This window comes from Embiotoca jacksoni, unplaced genomic scaffold (genome assembly GCF_022577435.1).
Source record: "Embiotoca jacksoni isolate LCO1_2020_lvr unplaced genomic scaffold, fEmbJac1.0.p SCAF_19, whole genome shotgun sequence".
Taxonomy (NCBI): Eukaryota; Metazoa; Chordata; class Actinopteri; family Embiotocidae; genus Embiotoca; species Embiotoca jacksoni.
This window is the reverse complement of record NW_027185329.1, coordinates 7242166-7269076: the sequence shown is the minus strand read 5'-3', so window position 1 is coordinate 7269076 and position 26911 is coordinate 7242166. Positions and strand designations below refer to the sequence as shown.

General features: G+C 43.1%; 1 protein-coding gene across 2 annotated transcripts in view; it reads right to left on the bottom strand.

Annotated features, from left to right (window-relative positions):
• The window catches only part of dennd1b (DENN/MADD domain containing 1B), a 105874-nt gene that overhangs the window by 67563 nt on the left and 11400 nt on the right, over positions 1-26911 (bottom strand). For both annotated transcript variants that reach the window (XM_069153282.1, XM_069153281.1), the window contains exon 3: positions 17155-17198. In XM_069153282.1, the coding sequence (XP_069009383.1) occupies positions 17155-17198 (44 nt within the window). The remainder of the gene's footprint in view (positions 1-17154; positions 17199-26911) is intronic.

Here is a 26911-nt window from a genome sequence, read left to right as displayed (position 1 = left end):
TTTAGGGCTGCAAATTACCATTCATTATTGATTAATATGTTGATTATATTCTCAATCAATTCCCTGTTTTTGCCTGAGGTGGGATTCTAAAAATGTTTGTCCTGTCTGACCCACACAAATGTAAACCTAAAGATATTCAGTTTAAAATGAAATAAAGCAAAGAGCAATAAAAATCTCACATGGGAAAATAGTACCTGTAAAGGTTTTTTCATATTTTTTTGGAAAATATAGTTTCTGATTTCACTTGTCAATAGATGAATAAATGTCATTTCAGCTCTAATATATTTACATAAAACCACTCGTTTATGATTATGGGATGGAGATGGGGGTGATGGGATAAATGTAAAACTTTTCGTTAAAGGTTCAATTCAACCAAGTTACAAAAAAATATATTTCTTGTCTTACTGATAAAGCTCAACACATTGAATTTTTGAAGCTGATACTAAGTTACCAAAATACAATCAAAATATTAACCAACATATGTATCTATGAAACAACCCTTAAACATTTTAACAAGGATCACTTAAATTTGAAAGAATTGATCAAGACCGGAGCACTCCCTTACATGTACTTTATGTGATCATAAACGACTAGCTGTCGCCATGGATCATTTTTCAGTATAGCTTTACTTAGTGGTAAACCATGCCCATAGTTTTGGTGGACAGATTTCTGCCTCCATCCCAGTACCATGAAGGTGAATGGATTTAATTTTTATTTTAAAAGGTAATTGAAAAATTACATTTCATAAGAAAAATGATGAACTGGAATCAATGACCCCATTACTCAGGGCAGTCTACAGATTCCCCTGTCAAGCTTCCATTCAGTCTATTGTTTTTAGGAAGTTGTTACACATACAATGTGCTGGATACCACTAGACGCAAGTCAGCAATTTTTTGTTCCCATTTTGCATGGGTGATATGACCCTTTCCACTGAACCCAACAATGTTACTGTTCCAATATTCCTTTAACCAAAGAGACAGACTGCTTGTATGTGATTTTCGACTCTTCTTTTTTCAACTTCTTTTCCTCATCTGTCAGTCCTACATCATACCTGTATTACTGGTAAATCATAGGCATCTGCAGCTCTCCTCCCATGACTGGGCCCTATACCACAGGGAGATCTAAACACGTATGGCACAAAGGGGGTGTTCTTCCACAGCTTCTTACTACAGTAAGCACACACACACACACACACACTCCCCCTGCTTGCTATTTTCCCAAGACAAAAGAAAAAGAGGCAGCTAATATATTTGCAGCTTTGCGAGGGGGTTGGGGGGGTGAATCTGCTGCTAGGCTGGGCTTGGCAGACACTGGTGTGTGTGTGTGTGTGTGTGTGTGTGTGCGTGCGTGCGTGCGTGCGTGCGTGCGTGCGTGCGCGCGCTGTTTATCGTGAGTGGAGACAGGGGTATCACTCAGCGAGACAGAATGCTGTGGGTTCCCCCAGCGGACGATCCTGCTATCACTGCACCACAACACTACAACAGCACACAGTAGCCCTGTGCAGCTTTGCACTGCGCCCCCACAGAATAGCACGGTACAACAGGGAAGAGCAACAAACTTTGCAGCACAGGGCGACACTCTTGCGTTTCTACTCTTAAAAAAACAGGCCTAAACTTCACGTTTATTCCTGCTCTAACCCAATTCCTTTGTGGTGGGATAGGCTATATATGGTTAAGCATTACACCAGGTGCTGGAGGGATTTGACACGTGACAGATCGCACTGTGTGGGCTAGGTTTGACTGTCTCTAACACGCGCATGAATGTGCCTCCTCTCTTGGCCGCTCACCATCAATAAAAAAAAAATTTAAAAAAGGGAAAAACCAGCTTCAAAAGATCACAGCAAGCAGGCAGGATGATGGTAACCACTTACAAAAATGCATTTTATAAACAGATTAAAATGTTAAACTCAGCATCAGCCATGGTGTTTCATTTTGGGTGTGAACTTCATGAGCAATATTCACTTTCCCATATGTTTGCAAATAGAGAGAGGCAGAGCAGTGTTGTAACGAAATGTGGATGAAAAGAAGGAAGGTTTGAGGACGGCGTAAAAGGGGAGAAAAAAAAAATACACCACAAAAAAAAAAAAAAAAAAAAGAGCAGGAGAGAACGACAGAGGCAGCAGAGAGACTGACACAAGGGAATGTCACAAGGAAGGGAGAGATGGAGAGGGATGGACATCACAGCATAAAGAGGGAGGAAAGAAGGAAGGGAATAAGAAGCAGCTCAGTTCATGCTCCTCTCCCTATGCAGCGAGGACTCCTCCCTAGGGGGGCTCAAGACTTTAAGCCCATACCCTGCTTTATATTCCCATGGCTACTGCAGCCAGATCAATGTTGCTAGCTATCCAGTGTGACTCAGCCTAGTTCGGTGCAGCCTGGCCCCCAGAGCCCTCTGGACAGAGTGTAGGTTTAGGAGGAATGGAGACAGGTGGCAGAGAAATTTGTAAATGTAACACTGGTATACCCATATTAGAAGCAGACTTTAAAAGGACAAGAATCAGTGTTTTTGCATGTGTTAGCCCATTACTGCAGTTTAGATATTACTTTTACATTAGAGTCAGCTGTTTTAAAAAGTATGTTGTACTGTTTTAGATTTCTGTTTTTCACTGTATAATCCATTCCAGTGACCATCATGTCTGCTTTCAGCCTTTTTAATTTAGTATTTCCTGGAAACCAATTTGTTCGTGCAGACTGATTTGAAAAGTCTGTGGTGTATTAGCACGACTCAAAAAAATGCAGACAAGATGTTCACTGTGATGGATTACTGAACTCAAAACGGGGCTCTGGAAGAGGATTTTTTTTTTTTGTGCCATATGGAAATGAATGGAAATCAATTAAAGCTGGGAAGGTAGTAAAACGTAGCCAAACATCTAAAACAACATGTTATACTTAATATCTGCGCACCTCTGGAGCAGTGTATCACACATGGTCAGCTCATGTGCACAAGTCATCAAGGACATCAAACCAGTCTTCAATTACTGTCTTATTTCAACAGGTTGACAACAGAAAAGGAGAAAGTTTTAACTTCCCATTTGAACACCAACACCATTAACATCACAGCGCAAAATATCTGATGTGTGGAAATTCAAAATAGTGAGGATTCGGCCCTTTATTGAATTATTGGGAGAAAAGGGTCACAATATTTAAAACTTAATCAATTACATTTTAGCTACTATCAGGAGACTGTTCAATACAAACAGAGAACATTATTCCAAATTCACGACAAATAATATATGCCATCAGGGTGTAGGTTTGTGTTGTCCGAGAAGTACCTGGGTCACATGATTAATTACCTATAAAGCAACATTTGAAGTCATATTAAAGCAAAGAATGATTCTACCCTTATAAATCTTACCCTTATAACAACTCGGCTAACTCGCAAAACAAATCTTTTGAAGAAGACCACAATATGTGCTTGAAAGCATCAGAGAAATGTTAGACCACTGACCCTAAATTAAGATATTTGTATTGGTTGAAACTGCCTATTTTTACCTTCAGTCACCACACACACATAGTAGTTAATCCCTATAAAATAATTTAGCTTTAGGAATTTGGAAATTCATACACCTGGTGACACAAACATAGAATCTACGAAACGGCTGGTTTCTGCTCACTGTGAGTGGACGATATTGCCCTGAATTAAATATCCCGATGTTCAAAAATATGACAAAATACTGAACAAACATACTGAAACTAATGCCTCCATCGTTTTTAGCCATGTTGTTGCGGTTGACCGTAAAACGAGGGTAACTTGCTGCGTAAGTAAAAAGTCATTACATGGGACTTGTTGATGTAATGACACCGTACCGTCTTTCAGTGCAACGATATGACAGCATGTTAACATGTTGAAATATTGCCATTATTACAATGTCTTTTTTTTTCTTTTTTTTTTAGTTACAGTATGATATAGAACATCGTTAATGCTCACAGCTCTATTAAAGTCCTCTAACTCCTAATTGTTTTAGTTAATTGTTTTGATCCAATAAGCAGTTGACTTCACAAATACTTCTCATTAATAAAGCCACGCCTCTCAGGATGTGTAATCTCAGACAATGCATGTCTGTACGACTGCATGCCTGAGCGGGTGTTTGCTTTGTTGGTATGGTAAAAGTTGAGAGGCCAGTTCTTGTCTAAATATTTAATAACCAAAAAAAAGTTGGTTTGTGCGATGCCATCTCGTGTCAAACACACGGTATAAGGCTACAGTGGTTTGCAGCAGGCAGGGACTCTGGTTATCCAGCCAGCCCTCAACAGCATAATGACACAGTCAGCAGGGCTACTAACACATCAGCGCTGGAAACCACAGTGTCTAAACTCACCCTTCCTTCACCTCTTCCTCCCGCACGCTGTCGTGCCCCCTTCATCACCTCCTCTCCTCCTTCCCTACCCTCTCCTTCCCTCCATCCCCCAATCTCCATCCTCTATCACCTCCCTCCTACACCCCCTGTCGTCATCTTAGATTCCCCCCTTCCTGCATACCCCACCTTTTCCTCACCCTTACCAACACCCCTCGTCCCCTCTCTCGCCCCCCTTTTCCCAATTAGTCTGTCTGTGTGCAGCTACCCAGCCGATCTCTGCCCATCCTGCCGGTGCTGGTTCGCTCACCCAGCCCCTCTGGCGAACATGACAAAGAGAGATCCTCAGTATTCAAACGGACACACTGCTTTCAAATGCCGAATGGCAGGGTCGACCTGGGTGCAGCTTTAAGCAAAATATTCAAATTCTCAGCCTTTCTTTTTTAAGAATTTGCATGGATATGCATTCATTTGCAATGTGTAAAGGCACAAGGACAGCTGAGCCTTGGTTTTAGAGAGAGAGGAAAAAATAAATAATGCAGAATAAAAATGTATGATGGTATGAAACCTTGATTGGGTAGGCTGGTGCATTAAAACTGCCTAAAATTTATTTTTTAAAAAACAAAACACAAAGTTACAAACAAATGACTCAAGGCACCAAACGACTGCTGAACTGATGACTATCATCAGTACTTTTACTGCAAACAAGGAGTGCTTCTGTGATCTAATATACTGTAAACAACAAACTTCCTGAACAATTTCCTGTATCTTCAATGGGCTCCAAATTGCACCAGATACTGAAAGGTCAATGGATGTTATACTATACTATAGTGACAAAAGAAAGAGAGAGAACGAGACAAGACACAGAGGCACATACAGTATATTAAGACAGGGAGAGAGGCAGAAAAAAAGGGAAACGACAGAGTGATAGATACTGTGGATTGATGAACTAGAGCAAATTACATGTTTCTAATGTAAACATGAATATAATCATAAAATGAAGGCAGCAGTAGTTATGACATAATGAGCAGGTTTTGTTCGTCTCTGGCAAACAGAACAAAAGGCAAAAATCTACTTTCTTGATTTTTTTTGCGGCCTCCTGCACTCGTACTTTTTTTGCATTCAAACACATTGTAAAATCAATGATTTAACCAATAAATATGGAAAAGCCACAAGAGATTAATCTACTGTCATGTTCTGGACAACAGCATATTAATTCAATGCATACAAGCATCAAACAATCTATAAGAGTACTTTCTCCCAATAATGTTTACCAGGCCACTGCATCTTCCTGAACAATACAATTATTTTCTAGTCTGAGGAAATAAATACGAGGATGGAGGTCACTGGAAAGTTGGCAGACTCATCTTATATTTCAGAATTGCTTGACCACAAAAAGGTGTTGATACCAAAGTATATCACACTGAGTACAGCAGAGTGGCCCAAGCGGATACCGTGTCACGTTTCGTGGCGTGAAAAGTTAAAGTACGGATGACCATCGGAGAAGGAGGTCATGTGACAAAGTACAAAGAGTGATAAAGTCCACATGTGGAGGACATGACTTACACTCACGAGCCTACTGTTTGAGTTCGTAAGAAAGCATATGCCAATGTGGGTTTCTTTTAAGTAACATAAAGCTACTGCAGGAAACAAACAACATTTAGAAAGTGTGAACCATGATTAAATCCCTCATGTCAGGACATCTCCGTGCCCCGAGCAGGACGCTCTTTTGGTTGCACTTCTGTAGATGACCCTAATCCATGACCTTTATTTTGAAGGGGCATAAAGGGAGACATTTCTATGGCAGGGATCAATGTAGCAAATACATTTTCTTATCAGTCATTACTGCATGTATGATTATAAAGGTGGTCAACTGGGACCACATGTTGACAAAGCAACTGATTTACAGTAAAATGTCTGTCATTGTATATTTATTAACATTGTATTATTTATTATTATTAACTTGTAATAAGAAATGGAGACTTAAGCCTTACGTCTTGTCTTACAATTTCCGTAGGAGAAATAAACAGAATGTGTTAAACTGTGTATCCATAGCTTCATTTAACAGGCAGCTTGACAAATGTATGAGAGTGAAAACACCATCAACACCCAGTCTAATGCAGTTAGGGTGAGTAAAATGGAGAACAAGACAAAAGAAAAGACAAAAATGAGTGAAAGAGACAAAGACAGTGACAGACAGAAACAGGGGAGATGCCGAAGAAGCCAGATTTAGAGATGGAACACAAAAGAAAACCCTACAGAACAGCGAGGAGAGGAGCAGAAGAACAATGGGCAGAGGCAGAGGCTCCTCCGGCCGCTGCAGACCTCAGACCCTGCAGAGATTCCTTTCATTAGGCTTTAATAGTATGCTGCCGGCTTGCCATTCTGACCTGCGCTCTGTGCCGGTAATAAGAACGGCCTTCAGAGCCGGACCAAAGCAACAGAGCTGCCTGAGAGGGGGGCGGGGGGTGGAGAGAGGTGTAGGGGCACATGGGCCTATGAGGTTCACTTTCAAATTGACACGGGGGCGTTACATTTTCACATTCTTGCTCACTCTGCCCCTGCTGATTGGAGAGGGAGATGGGAGAAGAGGGAGTTTTGTCTTTCTGGATTTTTTTTTTTTTTTTTTATTCCCATAAATTTCTGTTCTCAGTGACCCCGCTGGTGCAGAGTGTCTCAGGTAAAGGAGGTTATTTTGATTAACAACAGTGCTGTGGTATCAGAGCCATTCTTCAGGATGGGTTGAAGGTGGCAGATTGATCTTCTGGCCTTTTCCAGCACTTGCCAACAGCTGACAGCTATAGTGAATGTTCTTGTATTCATACTGTATGTTTGTGTGACACCTATATGGCAACAACAAAAATAAAAAACTGTTTCTAATCTGTACTTCAGGACATCATAAAGCCTAAACCAAGGGCAAATTGAAGCTTGGGCCTCCTGTGAACCACTCAACAGCTCAGGTTTCCTCTGGCTCCAACACCTTATATTCAGCCCTTGACAGGAAACATCACTGGGAAATTAACAGCCCAGAAGTCATTGCATTCACCATCAATTTTTTTTTCCTTACAGAAGTTTAACAGAGGGAGACAAACTGCTTCTTCCCTTTCAGGCTCTAACACATATATAGAACGAATTTAGCAATTAGTGGTAATAAGAGTGATAACGTCCCCTTAACCTCCCACTATCCAGACCCAAACTTGTTCCCTGTCCATCAGCTGTTAGAGTCACCTCCAACATAACAACATTCCACTGGGGTACTATACATGCCATCCATTGCATTGCACTCATTTATTTCCTGCTTATTCCACAATGGATGTATTAATGTTATGGGGTGAGGGGGCATATTGCTCGGAGAATAAGTATGTGGCGTCAACAATAACAGTGCACATTATTCCAGTGCTAATACCCTGTCCTGCTGATGTCCTTTCTACATATCACAGATGGGCACAGACAGGGGAGAGCGGCAGTATTATGCCTCTGCTGAGATCTTCCACTGAATATATTACCATGTGATAGGGGGAGATGTCTCACTCCCTAACACACACACACACACACACACACACACACACACACACACACACACACACACACACACACACACACACACACACATTCACACACTTGTAGTGTTGGGCCAAGAGAGCTGCATATGCCCCAAACATACAAGCATTGGTTTCATTAATGAAGTGCCAGGAGGAGAGGGAGAGGGATAGAGAGAGATAGTGTGTGTGTGTGTGTGTGTGTGTGTGTGTGTGTGTGTGTGTGTGTGTGTGTGTGTACTACCAAGCAGCCGGGGGGGATTTCCTTCTTTAAGCTTTCAACTCCCACTGGGCTTAGCTCGACTGTATGAACCCTGATGTGGGCCTGCCTCTAACACATGGTGTCACACACTCACACACACGCGTATATGGACACACACACACACACACACGCACACAAAAAAAGAATGTATACACTGAAGCTCAGCAGGGGAGCAGCAGTGCAACACTGGCTCCTAAACATTTGGCTGTGGACATCTCATTGACAGATGTACATGGAGTCTAGTAGAGAGGGTCAGGTCATCGCTACGTCCTCCTCTTCCTCCTCATCCTCACCCTCCCCCCGTCCATCCTTCTCTCCCTTTACAAAACACCCTATTTGTCTGTCATTTCTGTTATCTCCGTCTCTGACTGGTGGCTGGTTGCGCCTTGTGTGGGGTAGCTATGGAAGAAATGCATGCCAATTAAGCCACATCGTTGCATGTGTGATAGCTCTGTTGGCAACAGCGGTATGTGGTTCGGGTAAGTCTGGCATCTTGCACCATAAATATGAGTTTCCTGGTTCACAGCAACAAACTGCTTCTATTTCTTCATCTGTGACTGCAGCCATAATACTGGGGGTATTTGGCAGCACTCTCAAGTGCATTTTTGTAGAATATGTTCAGCAGCATTACACAGTCAGCCTGGTTTACACACTGTATGTCAACCTGAACAATGAGCTCTGACAAGTGGACGTTGAATGCAACATTATATTATGAAACAAAACAAAGTGGAACAATATTTTTTCACATCACCAACCATCTCTCTGTTCCCTACAGTGAAATCTCTGTTCCCTCACCGTTGCCACGTGTGCTGCTTCAATCAGACCACAAACAGCATGACTTACATGTTTGTATGTTAAAAGCTCAAGCACCAGAAGGGCTTTGAATGAAGCCAACTTCTGCTGAGGTTTAAGTCCATTAGCCATCTTACCTAAAGTGTTGCCTTCATCTTAAATTTATTTTGAACATCCCAACCGCAGTGCACTGCACCAACACTAACACTCTAAATATGAGATGTAAAAATCTTAACAACATTGCAGCACCACCTGTTGACCTTTGCAGAACCGATCTTCTATCCTCAAGATCGGCTGCACGACTACAGTGATAGGATCTTAATTGTGATGTTTCAGGCAACAGATTCCCTTTTAAAGGATCCCTTACTTTCACACATATCTAATAAGTCCTTGAGCAGATGTGGAGGAGGTTAGTTCTGATTTTCCCACGTGGCCAAAGTGCAATTATCTTATGAGTGACATGTAGGACATGTCTGTAAATGTAGCAGAATCCACAATTGTTCACATGCGGCTTGGGAAATACAAGCGGCCAACAGCTCTTTACTCCACTGCCAAAACACACCACCGCTTACTCCTCGCCAGTCACTGGCTGATGTTGGAGAGATGTGAGCAACGGGGCGTAAAAACACTTCTCCTGCTCTCCTATCCCTCTCTACCACCCTTCGTCTCCCAGGAAGCCAGCCCAGAGGTCAGCGCAATCAGGACCCATGAGCAACAAAAGGGCCCTAGTTAGGCATCCGGCTCAGTGCCCGAGCCAAAGGCCAGCTTAGTGGGGCGAGACTGTCCATTAGGCAAGACCCTGGAACACCCCGGGGAGCTGAGGTGAAAAGGGTTAGAAGAAAGAATAAAAACAGTATCAACCCAGACACATACACACACATATTCTCAAAGACATACACAGATCATATGAGGCCTTGTTTGACACCGCTGTCAGGGTGCAGTGAAGGGGAAAGACAAGACCCGGTGACACACTGACACATCACACACATACACCAATACACACACGAATGTTTAGGCCAATACCTCTCCATACATGCAAACAAAAGAATTTATCTCTCGGTTTCTCACGCTTTGTACTTTACTGTTATAGTTTTGCATAACTAGCTACCCAAAGAGCTGATGAAATTATCAACATTTGGTGTCTCCAGTGTGTTTGGAGGATAGGTGGGGAAGTTGGCTTTGTACTTGTGTAAAGGCTCTGCTTTTCTGTACAGCATCCTCTATCACGTATTCATGCTACGTGAATGCGGTGCATTTCTACGTTATTACTCCATCACTGTGGAAAATACCCATTATGTTGCTAATTAGTGGTTTTTAACAGGTGAACTCTCAGAAACTGTGGAAATGACTCAAATGACTGGGTTGAGGACATGTTTTGTAAACATGTATATATTTCTTTAGGTTTGTAGACCTCAAAGCCATGAAATTTACTATCCATGTAAAATAAATGTCAATCTACATTTTTGTATTCCTGCCAACACAACATTGCGTCCCTAAAACTATCAAGCAACCAACTCTCCTATCTACCAAACTAAGTCTGTGCCTCTCTGTTTTTCACCGTCCTCAGCCTTCTCTCAGTTTTGCCTCCACTGCCGGTACAGGCTCAGCTCCACTCAATATTTTTTGGTTTTTCATTGGGCAGAAGTTGTGGATAGTAAAAAATGTTGGTATCACCTTCATCGAAGTGCCAAGGAAACTGACCTGTGAATAAAAGGTGACATGAAAACACTGCAGATAACAGACAAGAATCGTCACAATCACTGCGTGCGCGACACGGGGAATCCTGCAGAAATCTTCCATTGGACTCTTCAATTTATGCCAACCTGCAACCTTCCAGCAGTCTTTGGTCCTGCTGCCTTCATCGCTCAAGTTTCCTGTCACTCCAATCTCATGATTTCTTCACCTCCATCCCACTTTTCTTGTCTCCTTGCTTTCCCATAACTTCCCTTTTAAACTCATCTACTTCCAATTCTCCATCTCCTTTTTTGCCTTCCTTGTATCCCTTCTCCTATCAGGACCGCTGCTTTTCTATCTCACTCGTCCTTTGGGTGCGATACAGGGTATCAACTGAGGGCCACATATCATTGTCTTCAAGTTAGCATGTGTAGCCCTCTGGTACCAAACCTCCCCACACCCACATGGTCTCCTCCACACCATCGCGCTCACCCACTATTTCCTCCTGTCCTCAGGGTCAACACTCGGCTCCCAGAAGGCTGAAGCCACCAATCATGTCTACCAGCTCCTCTCCTTCACCTCGATCCCTCAGACCAGTGCTACTTATCCAACCCCATCGACCTCACCCCTCCCCATCCAGGGCCAGTCCACAGAGCTGTGGCCACCAATCACAGCATGTCAGGCAGCCAGTCCTGATGGAGCATGGTGTCAGAGCAACACTCAGAGCTGCCGAGGATGAAGCCTCGAGAGACCGCCCGCCGCTCTTCTCTCTCTTTCTCTTTGTCTGTCCCTCCCTTTCTTTCTGTCTGGCTGATGACACTTTGAGCTTTTGAGCAGAGATAGATATACAGGACTGTGTGGAGGAGGAAATAAGTCAAGTTTAGCCTGAAGTCATGGCATCTCAAAAAAGCTTGACAGTGGTTAAAACTAATTAACCACAAAGACAGGAACATCTGACTAATATATTTATAAAAGAAAAAAAAAAAAAAAAAACTCAGTCTTTTAAACTCCTTAAAACACAACTAAAGGCAGAATAACTAGAACATTTTCAAAACCGTTGGTCTATTTTTCTTATTCCAGTCTTAATTTACCAAAGGCAGATAGCATGACTTTAAGTTAAAACAGTAGATGCTCTTCTACAGCGAAGTGTGATAGCAAAATATTTCTTCGGTAAACATCAGGTATTGGTGTCAACCCACCTGAGACAAAGAGTAAGAGCTTTTTTCTAGGCTTCTTTTTTTGCGTCAAATTATATTTTACAAGAAGACCTCCATGATAGAAGATAACAGCTACTCCTTCCAAGCCCATTAGAGCAAAATTCAATGTAGCACCAAGATACGGTCTGTTTTAAGTAAAAGATAGAAGTGAGTTTTTCTAAACTTTGGAAAGAGTGACTGCTCTCTTCCCCATCTCCATGTTGAAAAATGATCAAAATGGTTCACATACAGTAACAGGGGAAAAGCCCATTACTACGTTTTTTTTTTCACAGCATAAGTCGCGGGAATGCATTAAATATCACAAATTGATTATACATAGCAACATACCGTGTCCATATCAAAGCATAGCCATTTCCTTAGGATCGTATCATACCTACTGCAGCACTGGCATGACTGAAAAACAGCATGTTATACGTTCAACTCGTTGCAATATGTAGCAGGAAGATCAAAGGTTCCCTATTACAGTAAAATGTGTGGAATAGCCATTGAGAGTTAGCATCAACTTTAGTTCATAGTTAGAGGAGGTCTTTCAGTAAAATCTATTCATAATTCAATATTTCCTTTATTTTTCTCTTGATATTATGCTGCAAACGGGCTGGCAGAACAAAAAAAAAATGCAGTTTGGGTGTAATTTGCAATTTCTCGTAATAGTGAATTGTGCGGGGAAATATGAGATAAGGTTTGTGGAGACAAGAAGGTTGATGAACCAGCAGGGAGCAAAATATGGGCAGTGATGAAAGGAGATAGAGGGGGGAAAAAAGACAGAACTGGAGAGAGAGAGAGAGAGACAGTGAAAAATTGAGAAAAGATTAACAGTCTCACCCAGATTTTGAACCAGAATGACGCACAACTATAATATGCCAAGAAAGCAAACACAATGTTATCTCTGTGTATGTATGGCAGTGCTTTCCAGACCTGGAGGAGGAAAGCTAAGTCGAAAGAGTAAGAAAGGGATGTAAAAGAAAGCACAATAATGAGGGAAAGATATGAGGAAAATGGTTGCTATCGGATAGTAGGAAGTATAACCAAAGTATAAACAGAAGAAGGACTGCACAACAAGAGGGAAGTAGAAGATGAACTATGCAGAGAAGAGTTCCTGAGAGTAACAATCCCAGATTTACTTTTGTTTCACCCTTATCACCAAGATCTTCAGCAGGTAGGCAACACTTTTACACAAACCTACCAGAGAGAAATGTAAGATCGATACGAAAACCCAATACCCTTGGCATTAAATGCTGCCCTTTCTCCCAAAAAAGATCTTTGTATGGACAACATGCACGCTCCCACCAGCGGGATACTGGGTTCCATTTAATTTGGATTTGTGCATGGAAGGTATCAAAACATAAAGATGATATTTTTTTTTTTTTTTTTTTTCAACAAACAGCTCTCCAGGTGGATTGGTAGAGGTACACTGACTTTTTCTAGATTTACGACCACCTCAGGTGATTTCCTTCTCATCTTTTTTTGTCCCAATGATGTTTTATATAAATCTGAGTTTTAAACAAAGTGTTTGTTCACGGAGAGGACGCCCTCGAATAATTTGCCTGCAAGTCATTTAGGCTGAACCTGTAGGTTTGACTAATTGACTTCTGGCTTACATTAGATTTGAATACTCGTTTCTTAAACCCATTACTGAAAACTGAACTGAAAAATTAACCAAATAAATGGGCAGACAGAGAAACACCAATAAATGTGTAAAATAAAAAGATGATAAATAAAATGGTCGTGATGGAGCTCGTCAAACTTAAAAATATATTTTTCCCTGGAAGTTCCAGTAATTTGCAGATGGATGTATCTGTGCGAGTATAACTTAAAATGTTTAAATACTGTGGAGTTGCTGACAGTCTCTGTAAGTTTTCAAATGGTCCTCCGTTTGTGGAACTTGCTGAGTGTTTATCATACTATCCTCTGTTCTTGACAGACAAGCGGGCCTTCTATACACCACACTGCGGTTAGCTAGAATTAACTGGCAGAAACATTCGTGTGTGTGTGTGTGTGTGTGTGTGTGTGTGTTCTGTCTTGTGTTTTTTTCCACAACTTTGGGTTGAGATCTGAGAGGAAACGGACAGATTTCCATCTGTCTGCTTCATTTGCAACAAAAAAAAAAAAGAAAAAAAAAGAAAAAGCCCTTCTTACGATTCAAATATATGCTTTAGCCACCTCTCCCTCTCCCTCTCACAACTCTGTATTTCTCCCTCTCTATCCAAGTGGCATCTGCGGATGACCAGGGCATCAAGAGTCTCAGGGGCTGATGGAGGAATAGGGGGAAGAGGAGGAAAAAAAGAAAGAGGGGGGCAGGGGGAGGGAGAGAGAGAGAGAGAGCGAGAGAGAGGGAGCAAGCGCCGCTCACTTCATATTTCCCTAGCACCACCCCGGCGTGCCAGCCAGCCTGCAGTCTGTTCTCCTTTGAGCTTTCTATTCTACCACTGAACAGAAAAAAAAAAAAAAAAAAAATCAATTCATATTTCCATAATCCACACTCCTGTCTGTCTGCATGTCTCCCCCCCCCCCCCCCCCCACGACCCCCATCTCTCTCTCTCTCTCGCTCTCTCTCTCTCTTTTTCCCCTCTTTCTGTCTCCCTCTCTTTGCCTTCCTCCCCTGGGGTAGACTAACCCCTCCACCCCGATCCTACGGCCTACAAATGTCATTACGCTGAGCAACAATAACAGCCTAAACAAAAGGAGGCCTTGCTCTGAGCTCTGAGCCCCTCTGCGGAGACTGTTGGCTGCTGCTGCCATATGCTGGCCAGCTCGGGCCACAGAAAGAGACAGAGACTGTGGCTACAGAGGACTCCAGCCTTCAGTCCCACAAAGGAGGAAAGGAGCCTTAATCCTGGTAATGAGGCCCGTGAATACAGCCTTTATGTATACGGGGGAAAGGGACAATCCCTCTGTACACAGCACGCTAACTAGCCATCTTAAGGGCCATCTTATCCACACAAACGATCTGGTCGACAACAGAATGAAAGAAAAGTGAGGTTGTGGGGGGCTAAAAAGGAGAGACAATGTTGGAGAGGAAGGATGAGGCCCGTGTCAACACAAGCGATACAGTATGTTTACACTATGTTTATTTATTTTTTTATTATATGTCTTGACTCAGCCACCCCACCCCCCCCCCCCCACCCCCCCACCCCCCAAACATTTCCTGTTTCTACCTCTGTATGCGTGTAATTTCTAGCTCACACTCGTGTTCCCTCACTCCCTTTACCTCTTACTCTGATAGCATGCTCCGGTTCTTGTGGGGCAGGCAGACATCGCCTGAAGCATCTTTCTACAAGTCCGTTTATTCCTCAAAGTGGATCAGAGAGGCAGGAGAGCAGTTTAAACTCACTAGCTAGGCAGCTGTGCAGAAATATAGGGAGCCTACCCACATACTGGTGTCTTTATTCCCTTCTCTGAGATGATGGCCGGCTGCAGTCACCTGTCCAGTAATTTGCTCCCGTTCAGTGCGGTGGTCACTTCTGCGCACTGAAACAAGACGCCGCATGCTTTGTTTTTCTTAACTCCGTCTTCTGCCACACAATCACACACACGAGAGGCCACAGCAGCAGAGCGCAGGACTCGCCTCGTGCTGGAGCAACAACAGGAGAATGATTGAACCTCATGTACTTCCAGAGAGATGCGCATACACAGTAACACGCACGTTATTAAAGGATGTGTGACGGTTTTGATCAAGTTAGATCTAAACAGTTGTACTTTGAAGGTGACGCCAGAGAGAAAAACAAAGACACCCTGCTGGGGCAGTGTATTTTTCTGAGGGTAAAGAGCAGGCGCTTTAAATAAAAGCATATTAAATCAAGTGTGCACATTGTCCCCTTGAGACAGCTGATAAAATCTGTGATTGGCATAAAAGATAATTCAGGTTTATGACAACTTGGGTCCTAATTTGTAGTTTTGGCCATCATTTCTATCAGGAATGATAACTTGGTACTCACCAAGTTTACTGCAGTAAAAAGAAGTCAGACGCAGCCAATAAACACTAATTTTCGAACAAAAAAAACCGGGTTAAACAAACACCCAAGTCGGACGCAAAGCTTGTTTTTTATCTCTTGATACCAACTCCAATATTTCAGCGCAACGTTTCCACCCATACCACACCAATACATCTTTTTGCCAAATTCAAAATCCTCACCTTTGGGAATTATTTGAGTTTTTTTTATGTAATTTTACATGAGGCCTGGGATTGCTTTGGCACCAAAAGCCAAATTGGCAACACATCACATGAATGAATATTACTGCATTTAACTCTGAATTTTAACAAAGAAACTGTATTTATAGTGACCTGTTATTTTATGGCTGATATCCAGTTCCACCTAATGAAGTCAGGTTTTGAGCCGATACCTATCTGCTGTCTAGGATTAGTGGATATTTAGAGAAAACAAAGGAAAACCATCAAATCTTACCTAAACTGCCAGATGTAAACATCCATTCAGGTCATAGACAGACTTCCTGGTTAAACTTTAAGCTACTATATTTACTAGAGTTGTGCTCAAAGATAATAACGAATATAGAGGGAATTTTAGGTAGAATTAAGACTTTCAAATAAAATGGTTAAGATAATCTGGCTTGTTGCAAAACCTATGGCCTGTTTTCAACCTGTGATCATGTGACTTCTTGCCCCATCATACTTTGGTGAGCACAGTGTTATTATAGGACAACTTGATTTGTAATATACAAAAATCATCCTTTGGATCATGTTAAAATGGGATTTATCACCCATACAGACTGTTAGGAGATGTTAAGGTATATATAACCTGACATTACTTACCTCTAAATGATTGAGGAAGAACACAGTGAGCCAAAGAGCACAAACCAGGGAGAGTTTTTGCTTTCAGATTGTAAATGAACACAATCATACTATGAATGTGAAACAAAAAGAAGCAGGCAGAGGAGGACAATGAGAGAGCGAGCAAGAGATGGAAATACAGAGAGAGAGAGGGAAAAAGAAAGGGGAAAACAGAGGTGTGCATTCCTGTCATGGTTGCATGATAATTACTGATTCGTCAGTTATTGAAGACCTGCTCACTGCTTTTCATTACCAACAACAGACGTACAGTGAGACAGAAAGAGACAGAGAGGAGGAGGAGGAGGAAGAGAGAGAGAGAGAGAGAGAGAGAGAGAAGAGAAGAAGAGGAAGCACCTTAGGAGAGTGGTGGTGGTGGTGATAGGTGGTGGGGGAGGTTACCACAGGATGGCAGGGTGAGTGAGGGCATTAGGAGAGGAAGGGAGATGGGAGAGGAGGAGGTGGTAGAGGTTGTCTGTAACAGTGAACGAGTGAGAGATTTGGAGAGAGAGAGAGAGAGAGAGGGAGGGAGAGAGAGAGAGAGAGAGAGAGAGAGGAGGGGGGGGGGATAGAAAAGCAGAGTGTGTTCCAACCTGGTCTGTGTGGTCCTGGGGGAAGCTCCACAGCACGGTTGGATCTAGAGGTAATTGACAGACAGCATTAATCAGCGGGTGAGAAACACACTGTCTTCGCTAGCTGCCTCAGAACACATACATATTAATGAGAGGGGTGGGGGCAAGGGTGGCTGCTGCAAGTCTGTGCACGCACGCACACACACACGCACACACACACACACACACACACACACACACACACACACACACACACTCTCTCTCTCGCTCTCTCTCACACACACGCGTACAGAGCAGCGCACAGTTAAAGACAAGAGAGAGAGAGAGTGTCTCAGCTGTATGTGCTGTAAATATGCAAATCTATATTCACAGTGTAGATATGATAGCTGATATTATACACCAAATCATGCGCGTTTAAGAAAGTCGTAATAACACACACACATACACTCTAGTTTATGTGCTTAATTATTCCTACATTGATACAAGCCTAGCTGCTTTGCTGAAGAGATGTAAATGTTAAAACTAAAAGGTTTATTATTACAACAAGGGTTTGTGATTTCTTTTTCAGTGAACAACAAAATCAACATGACTGCCGACAGATTAACCGTGGTGATGAATCGATTTGTAGACCAAGGAAGTTAAGTACTTTTAATATTGCTTGTCATTCAGAGTAATTACAGGAAATTAGCTGGGTTCAGCTTTAAAACTGCTATTATTATCAAAATACTTTGGGAGTATTGGCTGCTGTTCAGACCAAATAAAAAACGTTATGATCGAATTGTGTGTTTTGCTGAGCTGTGAGGAGCATCTTTTGGACAATTTACAGACCAAGCACAAATAAATTATAAAACAAATTACAGATCAATCAACAGTCAAAAATAATCATTAGTTCCAGATGACCTAAAATGCTCCTTCTTCTTTAAACGGTGTGCTTCAAAGACATTTAGAGTTTATACCAGGTTAATGATCTTTTACATAAATTATAAAGAGAGTTCAACAAACACATCAACATCATTTTGTGAACAGTAATACTTTTATATTATAGCAGACGGGCATTGTTGCCCAAAAACAGGGCTGGCAACCTGACACATGGCAAATAACTGTACAAAATAACCATTTAATTAGATTTAACAAGCGGCTCCGTTGCCTCGGTGTCAGTCATGCAACATGTCTGCATCTCTCCTAGAGCTAGATTCTAAACTACATACAGAGCCGAGTTTCTCTCAGGCTTATGGCATGTGCTTGAAAGGAAGCGGTCACCCAGCCATAGTCTGAACACAGGGGTCTTTGGTAAACATGGCTTCCACAGCTCCAAGGTCACCCCGTGACCCTGGCAGGAACAGCAAGGGTTTGAAGAGATGAGCTCTCACATGCCAAGTTCACTGTCATGGACGTACAAAAGGCCTACAGGCTGGTGAATACGCCCCCCCCACCCCCACCCCACCCTCCCTCTCCCCGCCGAAACAAAGTGAATGAGGAAAATTGAAACTCAGCAAACCTTTAAACTGCATAAATACTGTACATCAGTGACTGTGAGCTCAACTGGTCTCAACTCTGAGGCTGATCAAGCCCCTAAGTGAACAATGTATGACCATTTTAAGAAGGTCTCAATTTTGCAAAGATCCAGTTCTGAGCAGATGGCTCAACAAATAATGTAAATATTCATGAAGCTGGAGGAAATGACCACGGCTTTAGTAAAGATCACATGACGCTACAACACACAATGTGAAGACTAGCTTCATGGCTAACGCACCAGGCTATCAGTGAGAGAGAGGAAGACAATGGACACATGGATGACAGGACGCAGCAGAATCCATGGTGCCTTACATAATCCTGTTGGATAATTTCATGGGCCCCATTCTGAAAAGAGCAGCACAGGGAGGAAAAAAAAAAAAACGCAGCGGAGCTCAAAGCGCTATACTCCAAATCTGACCACCCCCCCCCCCCCCTTCCTCCTACCCTATGATCTGCCACAGTTAGGGCTATTTTATGCTTATTTACTGGGTGAGCGGATGGGAACTGCTGCTGGAGAACAATCTGTAACAGAGAACGAGGTACACGAGGTACGGAACAGAGGATGGAGGCTTGTCGAGTCCAGTGTTGTGGCGTGTCCTTTTTGCAGTGACTGGTCAGGTGTATATGAAAACGCACACGGCTCAAACTGCAAAGGCCGAACCTTTCTCCACGTTCCCTCTGCCAGTATCCGTGTTCACGGCTAATGGACGGACAGGAGGAGTGGGACTGGATCCAAGATCAGGTTCTGACGGGGAAGGCATGTTTCCCTTCGATAGCCCGGCCCTATATTTCCTGGGAACCATTCAACTTTTAGCCGAAGACACCCACAACCCCCAACTTCACACACACACACACCAACTGTTGTTGTGTACTTAGCATGTTCCTGCTGTTTGTACCGTTGCATTGAATCTTACAGCGCGACAAACGTCTAACGGGAGCGTGTATGAATGTGCTCTTCCTCTCTACCTTTTGTTGATTAAAGGCGGTTGGCAAACAGCTCTTAGGTGCATTGCCGCCACCTCCAGGCAGTCACAGTACTGCAGATTGTCGAGAAAAAAAAACGAGGGAAGAAATACAAGGCAATAGTTACAAACCATTAAATCTTTTATTCTATAATGACTTGGAAAATCGTTCCCTTTGCCTCTGGCAGCAGCAGCAGCAGCACATTTGACCCAATGAACGGACTCCATTCTACACGAGACAACGTACCATTCAGTATTCGCTTTAATAATCCCCTCCGTACTGACAGTTGGTTTAATGCACCGCATTTAACGGCAATCGCCTTGATAAAATAATTACTACTCCGTTTTTCTGATGAGGCTGAGAATTAGGTTGAAGGAAGGAAGGCCCCGCTAACATGTATACACGTTAAACTAATGTTGAACAATAGAAACATAGTAGTTGACAACCATATAAATCATATAGCTCAAAAGCTGTTGATCAGCATTTGCTTGTCAAACTGAAGACTCTGCTGCTTTCAGTTTTTGACTTGTGGTAAAACTAAATAACAAAACTCGGCTGAGATAGCTTGTGATGCAAAATGCAAAAAAAAAAAAAAAAAAAAAAAAAAAATTTAGGAATATAAGATCATGACACCTGACCAAGTGAACTTCAGATCAGCACTTCTTCGACAAAATATTTAATGCATGTTGACTAGACGGTTTCAGTTGAGCATGGAGTCACACAGAGACTAAGGTAGAGAGTGTGAGAGGTGCCTGAATAAAGAGAGCATTGCAAAGCAGAAAAAAACAAAAAAAAGAGTGAGCCGCAACCACATACACACACACACACACACACACACACACACACACACACACACACACACACACACACACGCAGAGAGACTTTTGTCGTGTAGCGGGGGACATATGAGAACTTCAGAGCACCACCAAACACCTTCCTTCATCATTCACATGTCCTCTTTCTGCTCCATCCTGTGTGCACCTTCCTCTCTTTTCCTACAGGTACTTGTTCTTTGCTGTTCAATTCTACCTCCACATTTTACTGCCAATCATTTCTTCCCCTCTCCCTTCTCCTTCCCCTTTCCCTCCCCTCTCTTTTCCACCGTCTCTTCTTTCACATATCTCTCTCATTTCTTTCCCCCAAATACTGCCTCTTTGCTGCTCCTTCTTCACTCCTCACCCTCCAATGCTTACCTCATTTTTTCTTTCACAACCTTTTTTCTGCTGCCCTTCCCGGCAGCTTTCTGTCCTCCTCATTTCTATACCCCCCCCCCCCCCTTCTTCTCTCTATTTTTCTCACTTTCTGGCGTTCATAAACCCCTCTCATTGGACGTGCTGGGCGTGTGGTGGACGCAAGAGGGGGCCTGGAGGGGGTTAAGGCTGAAAGTTGAAGGTTACAGAGGTGAAGAGGACCCCTGCTGCTCCGCCAAGGGACACAAATGTCACCATGACAGATCCTGCAACGGTTAATCCACCCTCCCCTCCTCCAAAAACACCCACACACACACACACACACACACACACACACACACACAGACACAGACACACACACACTCGCGCACACACAATAGGAGCTCCGTGATACATTTCATTCTGAAAATTGCCATACCATAGTCAACTGTGAAATGTACAGACAAAGCCTGTGCTGACCCATTTTCTTTTCAACACTTTTACACCACAGAACATTTGCATACGGTGCAAACGACTCGCTCATATTTTGTCAGTCTGAATGTCATCAATATTTTTCATGACTTGATTTTCAAGGCAAGCAAGTCCACAGTAAACGCATCTATGGGTATTCTGTCCGCAGCCTCTGAGGATCTGGATGTTTCGGGGTGTCCAATTTTCAAAACGTAGCCTGTGGATTTCACACATGCATTGTGTTAATGTTTTGGCTTGCTCACAAGGTCATAAAACATTTTCTGCATGCAGAAGACAATGGTAGCTGTCAGTTGCAATAGAAAATGACAAAGTTAGAGACACAGGGGTTCTGGAGGACAAGTGCAGCAGCATATGCAGGCACACGTACAAAACAATTAATACGATAATATCGCTACCATTTCTGAGACCACTTCCTGCTCCTTTACACACCCGCTCACACTGCCTGCTACTCGTTTGTCCACGTATCTGTCATGCAAACTGTTCTTTGTTACTACTACTTTTGTGACACATTGATTTTTATTCATCAGCCTCACTCTCACCCATCTCCATCAGAGCCAGAAATGCAAATTGCTCAATAAGTGTTTATTGTATTTCCTACAATTGACAAAATCTATAAATAGCTGTTGCAGACATACTAAAAGCAGTCCATTTCATGTGACACCAGTGGCAGCTAGAGTGACAAGGTGAAAACAACCTATACCGTATTTCACCGTGGTGGAGCGTAAACAGATCCAGTGGGTGAGAATTGAATTGAAATCACCTATCGAGAGTTAGATTCCTCCATTCACACCCAGGAAAATCGAGGCGGGCAAATGTGACAACAAGCTCGAGGGGTGGCCATTGGTTTCTGTTTGCAGTGTGCATGTGGGCCTGCGTGCAAATGTGTACTCTATGAGTGGACGCGTGTTTACAGACAGAAAGAAACCTCAGGAGTGAATATTTACAGTACACTAGCTTGTCCATTGATCCCCGAGGGCTTTGAGCGTGACTGACCTCCAACAGTCACAATGGGGGCAACATGCAAGCAGCCCCTGAGCCGTGACACAGATACTGGGGGGTGTGTGCGTGCGCGCGCGCGCGTGTGTGTGTGTGTGTGTGTGTGTGTGTGTGTGTGTGTGTGTGTGCGCGCGCGCGCGTGCGTGGCGTTCCTGTGGTGGTCGATGTGGTCAAACCTCTATGTTTTGGTTGTTTCTGAGACACCTGCCTTTAAAAGGCAGAGAAAGGAGGGTTAATGGGTGAAGGGTACTGGGAACTGAAAGCGGGGCGATGGGGAAGGAGTGGGAGGAGGAAGGATGAGGTGAGGGACGAGATGGATGGGTTGCTGAAGAGTGGGAGGTAGATCTCAGCCCCTTCTCAACTGACACCACTTGTCTCCGATACTACTCAGGTGGATCATCAAACGTGATGGGATTAAACAGAATAAACTAGCAACACATAGATGCGCTGGATCGCGAGAGAAACAAGAAATGAGCCTACCGCTTCACCGCTTTGATTCTCTGTATAAATCGATGTCTATTGGCACATCCAAGTAGGCTAAAAATGAAAATGCTGGCACGTTCATCTTGGCATAAATCTTTGCTTCTTGGGATTTTTCAAGTAGGCTAAAAAGAAGCTGTTGGCAGAGGATGTCATTCCTAATGCTGCTGGCTGGAAGAAAAAGTTGGCACATAACACTAGTGTGTCAGAAACCTCCCACTGCCCACTGCTGCACGGCAAGTTATTCAACTTTAAGTCATTTTGTCACTAAACTAAAAAAAAGTCAAACCCAACTTACTTCCTCTGAATGACATAATGCAGAATAAATATAGCCCTTTCAAACTATTGGAGAAAGCATATGAAGATGTAATACGCCTACAGTGCAGAGGCATGTTTGTGTTTCTATAGGATCACCTTAGTAGCTCAATAATGGTGGCCTGAATGCATGGTTCTGCCTTTAAAACGGCGAGAGACTTCAGTAAAACACAAAAAGACCTAACCCCAAGTCCAGTGTGAATACACATTTAGATGAAAGCCTCGAGTTTATAATTCTCTATACTATGTGAATCAAACACAGACTTAGAGCCCTCATGGCCATCCAGTGTTCTAAAGGCATAAGAAAATGCACTTTTTTCACCTTATTCCATGAACGACTGAATGTGTGTTGCGAGTGAATAGGGGGCCTGTTTGTTAAGAGAGGCCAAATCCCATATGGTGAACAGCAGCTCCTCTGGTGAGAAGAGAGGCTGTGAAAGCCACCGGCAGCCCCTCTCCTCCATCCGTGCACCAGAGATGAAGGGATGTAGTGCCTGCCTCTCCTTGTTCCGCCTTTCTCCAACTGCCTTTGCCTCCTCTCCTCCCTCTTTCTTGGCCAGGGGTTAAACTGCTGCACTCTAACCTCCTTGGCAACGATTTCATTCACTCAGTTTCTCTCGCTTACTCTCATCTCAGAGAGAGATTTATTTCACAGTATGTAGTGGATTAGGCCCCCCTCGTATGCCCCTGGACAAAAGCATTGTTTTAGCACTAGCCTGTTCGCTATAACGGGAGGAAGCTACCGCTACTAAGCATCCACAATACGGCCATTGTGGACACAGGGCGAGGAGGACTCTGCCTCGGAGGCCGTCTAGACTTTGAGCCCAGGCCGACTGGAGAAACGGGGAGAAAATCCCATCAGGCAGTGGAGTGAAAGTTAACTAAGGTAACCTGCTGTGAACCTGATGAAGATGTCAAGCCAACATATGGCAAAAAATGTCTATTGTCAGAACAAGGAGCTTTCTTCCCTCTGAGGGAGGCTATGGTAGAGGAGGAGGAGGAGGAGGAGGAGGAGGAGACGAGGGGTGGCTTAAGAAAACCAGGGGGGTTGAACAACCTAAAGGAAGGAATAACTGCAGTGGTCATCGTTTTACTTCTGGATCAGTGGTCTTATTCGGGCTGGGGGGACGCCCAACCCCTCCACTCACAATTAAAGGAGTAAGCAGATTAACTGGCATCTTTCAAAGGCCAGCAGAAAGAAAAACACACTCACAAACGTTTAAAACATTTTTTTTTTTCCTTTTGCCCATCAAGTCTCACACTGCACGCTGCAAATGGCATTACATTTCATGCCGATTTAGCGAGCAGACGTTCTGAGAAAAGAGAAACTTCTTAAACCATGATATGGTCCTTAAGTTACTAATACCGATTGGTCACACTATGTTGTTACACATGAGGAATGTGACCTGAGACAAGTCGTGAAAGACTTTGGTAATTCATAAAACTACCTGGATTATAATTAAAGCAATTTTATGTTTCAAATTGAATCAGTTGATAGATCTAAACTGCAACAGAAAGCAGTGATCTAAATCACTTTAAAGCCTATATAATGCCTTAGAACAAGCAAAATCAAATGCATCACAACGTTGATCTAGATTAGGTCTAAAAATAGGTCTAGATTTGCAAAGGAGTAATAAAATTTAATTCCAATGCTTGAAAATGTGAATAAACAAAAAAAATAAAAAACCTCTAAGGTAGAGCCTGATTTACCAGCCAAAAAACCCAACTGGCAGGCTTCACATGTGAGAGATGTTGGCCTCGGGGATTTCCAAGCCATTTCTACAGCTACATCTGAGGAAGATAAACAACAGTCTCAGCTGGAAGGAGAAGAAAGAAAGAGCTGCATGGAGATGATGTGACCCTATTAATGCCACATTAGTTGTTCCGTCTTTCCAGCTATGTGAGAAAAATGCTTCAGTGGGATGAGCTGAAAGAGAGAGAGAGAGAGAGAGAGAGAAAGAGAGAGAGAGAGAGAGAGAAAGAAAGAAAGAGAGAGAGAGAGAGCGAGAGAGAGAGAGAGAAAGAGAAAGAAAGAAAGAGAGAGAGAGAGAAAGAAAGAAAGAGAGAGAAAGAAAGAGAGAAAGAAAGAGAGAGAGAGCGAGAGAGAGAGAAAGAGAGAGAGAGAGAGAGAGAGAGAAAGAGAGAGAGAGAAAGAGAGAGAGAGAGAAGTGAAAGCGATACTGTCTCCAGGCTAGTTGGGACGCAACCCAATTTCACAGCTTCACGAATGAGTGGCACAGCATATGGATGCAACCTTTGTGACAGCCTCTGTGTATCACCACATATCAGCGTTGATATTCCCAGTCAGATTCCACACTGGTCCAACATTATGTCAAACAACGGCTACGCATGACTGCATCTTCAACACAACACGCGCACGCTTGCATGTTTGTCGGGAGGAGGCAGGTGTTAGCCTCCTAAACTAAAGAAGGAAAAAACTAGCATCTCCCGAGACAGACTCCTCTCCAACTTTATCAAGTGCTCGCATTAGGATAGTAATGCGAGGTAGAACCTGAAATTTTACGACCTAGATTTCTCTTTCCAAATACATGCGATATGGGAGCAGACGACATAGTTTTGATTGCAGCAGCACAGATTAATAGTGACGATTCTCTGGTAGCTGGCTAACAACATGCAGTAGCTTCACCATCTGCCTCAGTCAAAAACAACATAAAAGCACAGTGAATTAGTAACTCTATTATTAAGCTAATATGCACAAAGACAAGAATATACCGAGCGCTAAGAGCACAACTTACTTCACAAGGTTTGCTTTAGCTGCATGAACCTTGTTGAAATTGAGTCAAACTTGTTTTGATTGCACTTATTCACAAATTGCAGCAGAAGCTTTGCAGCCGAGAAGCTCCGCATGTTCTCTGACGAAATCTCGGTTCTTGTAAAGAGTTTGTAAAGTTTTGGAGAGCTGATGATTCGGTCATCGTCAGACAGTTACAGGTGCTTAGGGGAGAGTTTTCCTTTTCTCGTCTCCGAGGTGGAGGTTGCAGCATCGGAGGGAAACACTGTGCGCAGCACTGCAGCTCCTTGAGGTGTGGAGGGGATCGATCTCCGTTAATGTCATATGGCACGGCACCCAGAGGCAGCTGTGTGGTGCTGATGACAGTGTAAAGCCTTGCCTTTGGCGGCTACATGCTCGGCGCTGCAGCGCTGTGATTTGAAGTTCACATGCAAAGGCTGACAAGACAGACAGCTCTCAGTCAGGCAGTCAGTCAGCCAGCCAATCTTTCCACAGGGATGACAATATATCTGTGTCTGTTAAAAGCATACAATAGTGCCTAATCTCAAACACATTCACATGGGGTCTCAACGCTCTGCAGGACTGATGGACGAAATACTGACAGAAAAATACAGCGCAAACCCTATTCAACCACCAAATCTCAAACACGCACACAAACACACTTCTCCAAAATGTTATTGGCCTCAACAGACACGGCGGATGTCGAGTTTTGGAGAAACAGAACTTCTATGGGGAATACCCGTGTTGGCTGCTTGAAGGGGAAATGGCTCTTGGAGTAGAGAGAATTCATCCCCACCCCTGTTCCACCATTACCCTGTTATTCCTTTGTAATTTACAAGTTTTATTTTTAAATGAAGTAAGGATTGTAATAGACGAACCGACTTAAACTTACAATACAAAAATACAATTGAACTACTGTATTCCAACAACTAAGGCTGGGCAATGTATTGATATTGCATTGATATAAGTGTTGTCTTTTCCTGGATTTAAAGACTGCATTATAGTTGTGGATGCAATTGTCAGAAATTACCAGACTGTTCTAGCAGTTCTATTATTTGCCTTTACCCAGTTATTATATCATTATACCCACATTAAT